General features: G+C 40.7%; 1 protein-coding gene across 1 annotated transcript in view; it reads right to left on the minus strand.

Annotated features, from left to right (window-relative positions):
- Positions 1-12,723, minus strand: part of LOC122940096 (alpha-2-macroglobulin-like) — a 174,593-nt gene that overhangs the window by 13,488 nt on the left and 148,382 nt on the right. Inside the window, exon 30 of the mRNA XM_044296442.1 lies at positions 2,595-2,810. Within this exon, the coding sequence (XP_044152377.1) occupies positions 2,595-2,810 (216 nt within the window). The remainder of the gene's footprint in view (positions 1-2,594; positions 2,811-12,723) is intronic.

Below are 12,723 nucleotides of genomic sequence, written 5' to 3' on the forward strand. Positions count from 1 at the left end.
TGAGATGACAGTGAAAAGCAAACTGGTTTGTCAGGTAAGAGTCCAGTGGCAAGAATAACCACTGACCCAAGAACACCGGAATACTTGGTCACTTTCCTGCCGCGGCTGCTGGAACGCACACGAGCAGTCCACACCACAACTGGAACCCATGCATATGTACTGGTACCGGAACACCATACCGGACTCAGTACAAAACAACAAACACAAGAACCAACTCACCAGCAACTGCCTGAACCCCCAAGCGGACAGGATGCCTGGCAGTCCCGGGAAGAGCTGCTTACTGATTCATTGTTCCCCCTCCGGGGACATTTATCAAGCCCTTTACTCCACAATTGTGGTGTAAAAAAGTTGCACATTATGGCGCACAGCATCTGTGCACCTTAATTTGCGACTTCTTGAGCTTCTCTGCACTTTTCTGAAGTGCCAAGAAAAGGGACGTGACATAGTTGAAGCAGTGTGGCTTTGGTCTGCCGCATTTACTATAACTTTTGGTAGAAAGTGCCACAAGTTATAGCTGAAGTCTACGCCAGCCTGGAGCTGGCATAGACTTCACTTTCTGGCACATGGCAGGTCACAGATGCACCTGATTTGTTAAGAGGCTTCTGCCTCTTAAGAAATCAAGCGCATCTCACGCCAGTGCAAGGAGATCAAAACTGGTGGATGGGTCCGCCAGTCTTTATATATCTCCCCCATTTTGTTTAAAGAACCCATTGGTTATAGAAACATAGAATGTGTCGGCAGATAAGAACCATTTGGCCCATCTAGTCTGCCCAATATACTAAATACTATGGATAGCCCCTGGCCCTATCTTATATTAAGGATGGCCTTATGCCTATCCCATGCATTCTTAAACTCCTCCACTGTATTTGCAGCTACTACTTCTGCAGGAAGGCTATTCCATGCATCCACTACTCTCTCAGTAAAGTAATACTTCCTGATATTACTTTTAAACCTTTGCCCCTCTAATTTAAAACTATGTCCTCTTGTAGCAGTTTTTCTTCTTTTAAGAAGTTAGAGAAATGTTTGTTTATGCATTCCCTTAGGCTCATGGTGGTCCTACCAATGTATTGCAATCCACGTGTGCACTCTTGGAGATATATAACAAAGGATGAGGAACAGTTAAGAAAAGGCCGTATCTCAAAAGTCTCACCCGTAGTGTGACTTTTGAAGCAGCACTTGCATCTTGCGTGAAAAGGGAATTGCACTGATTTCCTTGACTGGTTGTCTCGGTTTACTGGGAGCTATTTTACTTTTTATGGTTCTAACTCTCCTAAATGTGATACAGGGCCTTTTTGGATATTTCTTTCCCTCCAACCTTTTAGTCATTAGTTGGCTCTGTGCAAAAAAGTCTGAATCACGGGTACAGTTTTGTCTTACTCTTTAAAATTGGCCAAAGGGGATGTTATTCTTCCATTTGTGCCAATGAGAGCTTCTATAGTTCAGAAGACTATTGTCTACTTTTTTGAAAAATGTCTTTGAGATTTCATTGTTTCCATCTGTACTTAAAAGTAGATCTAAATATTCAATTTGTGTGGCGGACGAGACTCCTGAGGCCCCATTGGTTTTGATTAAGAAAGCTGGAAAATTTGACAAAAGCCTCCTCCTCCTGATGGATTACAGGGTGGTCTGTAACCATAGAAACGAGAAGTGTATAATGTGATGGAAAAATGAATCCAGCCAGCGAAGCAAGCGATATGGACCATCACAATACATTAGTAAGTGGCTTGTATTAACTTCCTCTACATAATAAATGCCACTTACTGAAGTGAGACAACCCGTTTAAGCATGTTGTACAAACCCTAGATGTGGCAATTTGCGCCTCTTTTTTTAGACAGATCTTTGGCACAGACACTTGAGTAAATCTGGATCACTGTGTGCTTTATAAAGTAAATGGCTGCCTATATTGAATTTCTGCTCACCTGATAAAGCAACAGTTTATGATTTAGCTGCAATTATGATTATTATTTTCTACAGGTATCGTATATTATGCTTCCACAAGGTGACATTTTTTATCGAGAATGCCCACTGTGGGGTGGGTGCCTTGTTAGGGACAATATCACAGGGTTATATTGCATAACATATTCATGGGATTTCACCGCTCTTTCACCCCTAGGTATAAAAAACTTGTGGTCTGGAATTATGACATGTGATAAAGAATGCCCTGTCGTCACCTGCTGCCATCAGTTTTGGTAAGTGGAACCATGAGTATCAAAAGTATTAATTTTACTACTTTGGTGTTTACGTCTTGTGTGGTAAATATCATGGCACTGTGGGGGAGATTTATCAAAACTGGTGCAAAGGAAAAAAAACTTAGTGGCCCATAGCAACTAATCAGATTCCACCTTTGGTTTTTCAGACCTCTTTTGTAAAATGAAACAATCAACCTTATAGGTTGCCATGGGCAACTAAGCCAGTTATTCTTTGCAGCAGTTTTGATAAATCTCCCTGCATTTGGATATCTGGATGTCCTGTCTGTATCTGCGCAACATCATGGATGACTGACGTAAACTGATTTTCACATTCTACGTCTACACATATCTGCATTTCATCGGGTTAAATCGGGAGAAAGAATACTGCGTCATTGTTTTACTTGCCTGAACAAAGATACAACCAGTCCCTGTAGATGTCACTGTGTAGTCTCCAGGGATAGTTGATAGCTTGGCCTTTTGGAGAAGCAGACGATTATTTTTGTCCACATGAAACTTCTCGATTAATCCCGTCTTGGAACTGATGGTAACAGTCACATCTCCTTCATCAGTGAACGTGACTTCTGCATACTTGGCCAGGGCCTGAAGAGCCACCACCGTGTCCTTAGAAATAAAAAGGAATGTGAGCATATGTATAATTTGAATTTAAAGGCATTTTCCGGGACTTAAAGGGGTTGCCTACTTTACAAAAACACGCATTTTATACCTGAAAGAATTCAGAATTCATAGAGAAGGGTCCTCTATTCAGGATACCTTGTGATGAGCTCATTGGACTATTTTAAAAAGTAGAGGTTGTCCAAATTTCCTTTAAACACAGATTGCCTATCCATGCCTTTGCTAGATCATCAATATCTGACCAGTAGGGGTCCAACCCCTTGGATCAACCACCAATCAGCAGAATGAAGAGGCTGCTTCAATTTTTACCCAGACACAGCCCCACACAAGGATATGGACTGTAGCCGCTGTACCAGGAACACTTGTCCATATTGACAAAAATATGTGCCTATGTAATCAGTGAAGTGTATATGGTGAACACTGGATGCCATTCATTCTGCTATGAGATCTGGGGCGTCGGACCCTCCACTGATCAAAAACTGGTGGCCTATCTTAAAGGTAACCTGTCACCACCATATCAGCCCCTAACTGCCACAAGTAGTAAGTTGTCTTGCTCAAGTGTGCATTTATGTTAACTGGAAATCCCTCCATATTTTAATTTAGTAGAAATTTTTTTTTATGTACCACGCGTGTCATATGCAAATTGTGCCTTTAAAGTCAAGGGAACGGTGGAGCTCATGCTACAAGTCAAGCTTTCCACTCTCCCAGAGATTCTCTTCAATGCTGATTGATGTCCTATAATCGGAAAACATCAGAATCTGTCTGTGTGCCAAGATCCTGCACAAGGGCCGATAGCGATTCTTCCTGCTGCCTACACAGGTTGCCCAGATGCTGTCTATTTGACTTCAGAGACTCACAGCACAGGTACCACATTCCATTGGTCCCGAGATGTGGCTCCTGCGCAGTGAGGCTCTAAAGCCTAAGAGACTACAGCTGGGGCAAACTGTGCAGGTACTGAGAAAAACCGCTAATGCCTCTTGTGCGGAATCTCAGACATATTGTGTATGACGTCTGCTGGTTTACAAAGGTCAATAAGCATTGATTAGAGATGAGCGAAGTTTTGCAAAAATTCGATTTGGTTGCTTCACTGAATTTTTCCCAACAATTTGCTTCGTTACAAATTAATTCATCACAGAGCACTTTAAATCAGGTCTATCTCAGCCTACAGTTAAATTTTAGAGAGTGTACATCACTGTGCACAGCGCGTCTGGCTGTCACAAATCAGACGTCTGACGGGCAGGTGGTGTCGCCGCTGAACTTCAGCAAGGCGAGCCATGGCCATGTAAGATCTTCTAAAATGTCCAGAGATTTTCCTGGCCTGCCGCAAGACGTCCTGGACCCTGGGGTATTTGGCAACGAATCACTGCATGACTAAGTTCAGGACGTGTGCCATACACAGAATGTGTGTAATTTTGCCCTGTTTCAGCAGATTGGCACCATTGTCACACACCACTTTACCAACTGTCAAATTGAACGGGGTTAGCCACTGATCGGCCTGTGACCGCAAAGCTGAAAGCAGTGCAGGACCGGTGTGGCTCTTGGATTCCAGGCACAACAGCCGCAGCACAGCCGTAACTGTGGGTCAGAATTATAGGTAGGTCACATATATGGACGTACACGTCATTGTGCCATCCGAGAGTAGGCTTTGCTCTTGGATTTGTCTCACAAAAACTGATGGAAATAACTGGCCAAATAGAGTGAACTCAGCTTTACAGGTCAATATTAGTGTCAGGGCTAATTTATCAAGTCAATATTAGCGTCAGGTCTAATTTATCAGCATGCACTTAACCATGCAGTGGCCCAAGATTCAGTTAGTGGCCCCATGACAGTGGGGGAGGGGTCAGCAGTAAGGCTTAATAACTGCTTATTTTTCAGTTCTTCTTTCAGCATTTGATCAATATTTGTAAGGCAAAAACAGGAGTGGGTCCAAAACAGGAGTGGGTCCAGCGGCCTGGCTCCTGCTCATCGCCCAGGAGAATGTCATCCTCGGTCTCCTCCCCCTATCCACGGACAATATCAGGGATAACAGAAAAGTTTAAAGCCTGCTCTTCTTGCTCCTCCTCCTCCCCCCAGGCACCATCCTCCTCTGACTCTTCTTCAGACTCCTGCTGACTTGTCCCAGATGGAGTAGCCGCTCCTGGGAATTCATTCAGCATTGCGAATTCCTCATCTTCCTGCTCCTCGATGGCTTGATCAATGACACAATGCAATGCATGCTCCATAAAGAAGGCGTAAGGTACGATGTCACTGATGGCGCCCTGGCTGCGACAGACCAGTTTGGTGATCTCATCAAATGGACCCAGAAGTCTGCATGCGTCGCGCATGAGCAGCCACTGGCGCGGTGAAAAGAAACCAAGCTCCCCAGAACCTGTCATGCTGCAGAGTTCGTACAGGTAGTCGTTAATGGTATGTTGCTGCTGGAGCAGCCTATCAAGCATATACAAGGTGGAGTTCCAGCGCGTCTGGCTGTCACAAATCAGACGTCTGACGGGCAGGTGGTGTCGCCGCTGAACTTCAGCAAGGTGAGCCATGGCCATGTAAGATCTTCTAAAATGTCCAGAGATTTTCCTGGCCTGCCACAAGACGTCCTAGACCCTGGGGTATTTGGCAACGAATCACTGCATGACTAAGTTCAGGACGTGTGCCATACACAGAATGTGTGTAATTTTGCCCTGTTTCAGCGCGCTCAGCAGATTGGCACCGTTGTCACATACCACTTTACCAACTGTCAAATTGAGCGGGGTTAGCCACTGATTGGCCTGTGACTGCAGAGCTGAAAGCAGTGCAGGACCGGTGTGGCTCTTGGATTCCAGGCACAACAGCCGCAGCACAGTATGGCAACGTCTCACCTGGCACATCAAAAAAGGTTCTGGGGAGCTTGGGAGGTGCAGTGGAAGAGGCGGTAGCAGTGGAAAAGGAGGAGTCAGCCAAGGAGGAGTAGGAGGAGGAGAAGAAGAGGCAGGCCTGCACACTATCCGTGGCGGTAACACCAAATCCACACGGGTGCCACGGGTTGCATACTTTTTTTTTTTTTTTTCCTTTTTTTTTAAATTTTCTTTTTATTGATTTTACATTAATTCTTTTTTTTTTTTTTTTTTTTTGGTTTCAAAAAATTTATTGGGCAAAATACAAAACATTTACAATAAATAAGATTTTTACAATCTCTCAATTCTTAGTAACCCAGCTAATTATATATAAACATAAATATATTCAACTCGTCTTTTCATAGCAATTAGAAAACCCTCCCCTCCCTCCCCCCCAATTTGTGGTGCGTCAAAGTAGGACCCCCAAATATGAAACAACCTGACCTCAGCTATTCAAATCCTCCAACCACCCCATATCCTGCTCCACTGGTACTCAGTTTCCCTCCGTTTATATATAATTTTCTCATAGTTCTTTACCTTATCAGTTAAGTTTAACCATGTATTTATGTCTGGAGCGGAACGGGCAAACCAGGTCCGACTGATCAGAACTCTAGCCAACATCAGTATTCTGCTCAGGAAAATCTTTTGATACTTGTGATTTTTTAGTTTGGAAAGATCATTAAGAACAAATACTTGTGGTTCAAAAGGAATTCGAATTTTTAGTTTATACATAATACAGTTATTGATACTATTCCAATAATTTATAAGTTCTGGACAAGTCCATATCATATGGAGAAAGTCCGCTCCTACAGTGTCACATTTGGGACAGTTGGACGAATCTCTTAACCCACATTTATTCATCCACAAGGGAGTAATATATAATCTGTGACAAATATAGAATTGTATTAGAACATGGTTGAAGTTCTGGGATAATAAAGATAAATTCCCAAAAATATTCTCCCACCCTTCTATTTGTAAATTCGGACAATCCACCTCCCACGCTTTTTGTCCTGGTGACTGTGTATCACTAAACCGTGTCTTTAGTAATAACTTATATATATTGGAAATTTTTATTCTAGAAGGTGTACCCCCTACCCAATCATTCAGAAAAGATAGATTATCTATATCCAACAGCCGCTTATCATCCAAACTAGATAATACAGATCGCAATTGAAAATACCTAAACCATGAAAGATTTTTTATAGTGTGTGTCATTTCTATAAAAGGTTTAATTTCTCTATCTTTAACTACCTGTGAAATATATAAAATGTTATTCTTCTGCCAAAATGTGTCAGCTGCAATTTCATCCAGCCCTTGTAAATAGAAATTATGCCAAAGAGGCGTAAATACAGTATAAGTGAACCCTTAACCTTCAACCATGTCCTAATTGTGGCCCACACTTTCAGGAGTAGTTTTATAGTCTCTCTGTAGCCTTGGTCATAGGTCTTCAATAGCCCAGATTCCAACAAAGTGAAAATATTATTGTGAGCGTGACTAGTTACCAACTTCCCCAGCAGTGCACTGTTCTCTGATTCATAACACATTAGTAACTGGGCTGCAATAAAATACCCCTTAAAGTAGGGGAGATTTAAACCCCCACACTCCACAGATTTATACAAATATTCCAACTTAATTCGAACTCGCTTTCTTCCCCAGATTAAATCATTAATTATTCTTTCCATAAGTTTAAAATGTTTATCTTGTATCCAAATAGGTGTATTCCTAAGCACATAAAGAAATTGTGGTAGTATCACCATTTTAACTAATGAAACTCGATCAGCTCTAGATAGGGGAAGTTTCAGCCAGATTCCTATTTTTGCTCTGATCTTTACCATTATAGGGATCAAATTAAGTTCTAAAAAATTTTCAACTCGAGGCGATATAGTCAAACCCAAGTATTGAAAAGTATCAACAGTATCCAACTGTGTAAAAGGAACCTCTTTCTGTAGCAGGGGGTCTATTGGGAGCAGACTGGTCTTGGCCCAGTTTATAAAAAAACAGACACCTCTCCAAATAGTTTAACCATTTGAATAATCCTAGGGAGAGTAGTTTCCGTATGATCTATAAAGAACAAAACATCATCTGCATATAATGAAATACGGTCTTGTATTCCTAGTGTCCCAAATCCTTTGACCTGATCATCCTGCCTGATAGCAATCGCAAGGGGTTCGATATACACATCAAATAATAAGGGAGATAATGGGCAACCTTGACGGGTGCCTCTGTTTAAATCAATACTACTACTCAAAATTCCATTAAGGCTCAATTTGGCCCTTGGAGATCTATATAATAACTTAAGAATGCGTATGAACCTTTCTCCAAAGCCCATCCTAGCAAGAACCTTCCAGAGGAAGCGCCACTCCACCCTGTCAAAGGCCTTAGAGGCATCCAATGACAGGATGGAGCGGGCGGTCCCCCCAGGGGCCTGGATATTAGAAAAGAGCCGATGTAGATTATGATGTGTACCCTTATTTTGAATAAAACCGCTCTGGTCCGGATGTACAATGGAGGAAATGACCCTAGAAAGCCTTGTAGCGAGGACCCTCGCAAGAAGCTTTACATCTGCATTGAGCAGAGAAATTGGTCTATAAGATTCTAAATCTAGAGGGTCCTTGCCTTTTTTTGGGATTAATATTATTATAGCCTCCATCATTGAATCTGGTAGTATCCCATCCTTCATTGATTCAGCAAAGACCTCCAACAATCTGGGAAAAATACAGTCCCCATATTTAGTATAGAATTCATATGGAAGCCCGTCTGAACCAGGAGTGGAGTTAGCTGAGCATAGTTTAATAGCTCCCTCAAGTTCTTGCATTGAAACCTCCAATTCTAGTGCTTTTTTTTGCGTCTCAGTAATAGTTGAGAAGTTGATCCTATCTAGATAGGAATCTATCTTATCCTCTGTAATGTTGGAATCAGCTTTGTACAGGTCAAGGAAATAATCAAGAAAGGCCTTCTCCACCAGGCCCTGTCTAGTGACTATCCTACCATCACTCGCTCGAACCTTATCTATATGTTTTTTTGGTTGTTGATTGGAGATTACTCTAGAAAGGAGTTTACCAGGTCGCCCTGACTCTGTAAAGTATTTTTGCCCTTTAAAAAAAAGACTCTGTTGAGCCTTATCCAGTAAAAAGTTAGCATATATTTGGGTGGCTTTTTGCATATTTTCCCTATTCTTCTGCGTCTTATTTATATGGAAGGATTCTGTCGCCAACACTACATCTTTTTCTAGATTTTTCTGTTTTTTAGCATATTCCCTTCTAAGATTCGTAATGTTACTAACCATCAATCCCCTCATATACGCCTTAAAGGTGTCCCATACCACTTGAATTTTTGCTGAGCCATGATTTATATCCCAAAATCGGCCTATTTCATTTTGAATTATTTCATGTGTCTTTATAACTGATAGCCAATAAGGGTTTAGTCTAAAGGGAGGTTTTGGTGTATATCTTTCCTGAGATAAGCATAGTTCAAGTAATAGCGGAGAGTGATCGGATATTGACCTTGTTTCATATTTCATTCGCTTTATCAATTTCAGATGTTTACTATTTATCAATACAAGATCTATTCTAGACAACGATTTACCTGCATTACTAAAGCATGAAAAAACCCTTTTCCCCTGTCCCAGAGTTTCCCAAGCGTCCTCAAATCCAGCCTCCAGGCAAAACCGTGCAAGGGGAGACCCCTGGACCGGACTGTCCCTCCCAGCACTCATAGAAACCCTGTCACGTATAGGATCGATGACACAGTTAAAATCGCCAATAATCAATGTTGGACATTCTGGCCATTTATCCATGAATAATAGAAGAGAATTGAGAACCGAAAAAGAAAATGGCGGTGGGATATAGACAAAGGCCAAAATACATAGCTTTCCCCCTAACCTACAATATAAAAAGATAAATCTCCCCTGTTGGTCGACAGAGGATGCCTCACAGACGAAATCATTTTACATTAATTCTATTGCAAGAACAGAATATAAAGGAGACAGGTAAACATTTGTTACATAAGATACATAACCAATGAGGCAATTGTAATGTTACAATAACATAGCGGATAAATGCCATATCAAAGCGCTGTGTAAAAATATGAAGCCGAGCTGGTGCGAACCAACAGTCCTGGGATTGTATTGGACAGGACCTTGAAGCGTGTAGTTGCATCAGTATAAAATATAGTGAGGACATGAACTTGGAGCGCAAACTGTGAAGGATGATGCGCTGACCGATGCCATGTGCGACCTATACTGTAGGGGAGCATCTACTGTTGGTAAGTGATAGTGCAGATATGGCGACAGGGCTAGACATCAGTACAGTATAGTTATGTATCGAGTATGTAACCAATAACATAGTGCATAGTATAACAAGAAGTAGGAAATGGAATGAGGGATAGGGGGTGGAGTTAGGATAGGAGTAGGGGTGGGGGGGGGAGGAAGATGAAAGGGTTGGGATCAGTATCAGAATTTTTAAAGTTTAGAGTCAGACCACAGTGGTTTGTGATATAGATGTGAGTTGCTGCAAAACTTGAGAGGTTGATCGGAACTCAATCCAGTCCTGCCAAATTTTTTGGAACTTGTGAGATCGTAGTTCCCACGCTGACAGTTCTTCCATTAGGAAGATTAAATTAACCTTATGTAACCACTGCGCCGTGGTAGGGGCTTTTGATTGGTTCTATTGTTGTGGAATTAAGGATTTGGCCGCGGCCATGAGGTGTTGGAAAAGAATCCTTTTCCCGGTAGGGATGTTATCTAGTCTAATGTTAAGAAGGATGGAGATTGGGTTGGGATCTGAGGTTAGAGAGCAGATTTGTCTGGACAGTTTCAGGACTTCAGACCAAAATGGAGTTATGACAGGACATGACCACCACATATGTAAGTAAGAGCCTTGTGCAGAGTTGCATTTCCAACACACGTCTGTGTCAAGGCATCCCATTTGTTTAAGCCTGACTGGCATACGGTACCATCTAGAGATGAGTTTAACCACTTCCCATCTGGGCCATTTGCCCCCTTTCTGACCAGGCCTAATTTTGCAAAACTGACATATCTCACTTTATGTGGTAATAACTTTGGAACGCCTTTATTTATCCAAGTCATTCAGAGATTGTTTTCTCGTGACACATTGTACTTCATGATCGTCATAAATTTGAGTCAAAATATTTCACCTTTATTTATGAAAACATCCCAAATTTACCCAAAAATGTGAAAAATTCGCAATTTTCTAAATTTCAATTTCTCTGCTTTTAAAACAGAAAGTGATACCTCATAAAATATTTATTATTTAACATTCCCCATATGTCTACTTTATGTTGGCATCATTTTGGAAATGTCATTTTATTTTTTTAGGACGTTAGAAGGCTTAGAAGTTTAGAAGAAATTCTTCAAATTTTTAAGAAAATTGCCAAAACCCACTTTATAAGGACCAGTTCAGGTCTGAAGTCACTTTGTGGGGCCCACATAGTGGATACCCCCATAAATGACCCCATTGTAGAATCTACACCCCTCAAGTTACTCAAAACTGATTTTACAAACTTTGTTAACCCTTTATGCGTTCCACAAGAATTAAAGGAAAAAGGAGATCAAATTTTTAAATTTCACTTTTTGGCCAGATTTTCCATTTTAATCCAATTTTTTCTTTAACACATCGATGGTTAACAGCCAAACAAAACTCAATATTTATTACCCAGATTCTGCGGTTTACAGAAACACCCCACATGTGGTCGTAAACTGCTGTATGGGCACACGGCAGGGCGCAGAAGAAAAGGAACTCCACATGGTTTTTAGATGCCATGTCCCATTTGAAGCCCCCTGATGCACCCTTACAGTAGAAACTCCCAAGAAGTGACCCCATTTTGGAAATTAGGGGATAAGGTGCCAGTTTTATTAGTACTATTTTTGGGTACATATGATTTTTTGATCATTCATTATAACACTTTATGGGGCAAGGTGACCAAAAAATTGGTTGTTTTAGCACAGTTTCTATTTATTTATTTTTACAGCGTTCACCTGAGGGGTTCAGTCAAGTGACATTTTTATAGAGCAGATTGTTACGGACGTGGCGATACCTAATATGTATACTTTTTCTCATTTATTAAAGTTTTACACAATAATAGCATTTTTGAAACAAAAAAATTATGTTTTAATGTGTCCATGTTCTGATAGCTATAGTTTTTTTATTTTTTGAGAGATTTTCTTATGTAGGGGCTCATTTTTTGCGGGATGAGGTGACGGTTTTATTGGTACCATTTTGTGGGACATACGCATTTTTGATCACTTGGTGTTGCACCTTTTGTGATGCAAGGTGACAAAAATTGCTTGTTTTGACACCGTTTTTTTTTTTTTTTACGGTATTCATCTGAGGGGTTAGCTCATGTGATATTTTTATAGAGCTGGTTTTTACGGACGCGGCAATACCTAATATGTATACTTTTTTTATTTGTTTCACTTTAACACAATAATAGCATTTTTGAAACCAAAAAATGATGTTTTAGTGTCGTCATGTTCTAAGAGCTATAGTTTTTTTTATTTTTTGAGAGATTTTCTTATGTAGGGGCTCATTTTTTGCGGGATGAGGTGATGGTTTTATTGGTACCATTTTGTGGGACATACGCGTTTTTAATCACTTGGTGTTGCACCTTTTGTGATGCAAGGTGACAAAAATTGCTTGTTTTGACACAGTTTTTATTTTTTATTTTTTACGGTGTTCATCTGAGGGGTTAACTCATGTGATATTTTTATAGAGCTGGTTTTTACGGACGCGGCAATACCTAATATGTATACTTTTTTTTATTTGTTTCACTTTAACACAATAATAGCATTTTTGAAACCAAAAAATGATGTTTTAGTGTCTCCATGTTCTAAGAGCTATAGTTTTTTTATTTTTTTAGAGATTTTCTTATGTAGGGGCTCATTTTTTGCGGGATGAGGTGACGGTTTTATTGGTACCATTTTGTGGGACATACGCATTTTTGATCACTTGGTGTTGCACCTTTTGTGATGCAAGGTGACAAAAATTGCTTGTTTTGACACAGTTTTTTTTTTTTTTTTA

Source organism: Bufo gargarizans, chromosome 6 (genome assembly GCF_014858855.1).
Source record: "Bufo gargarizans isolate SCDJY-AF-19 chromosome 6, ASM1485885v1, whole genome shotgun sequence".
Lineage (NCBI taxonomy): Eukaryota > Metazoa > Chordata > Amphibia > Anura > Bufonidae > Bufo > Bufo gargarizans.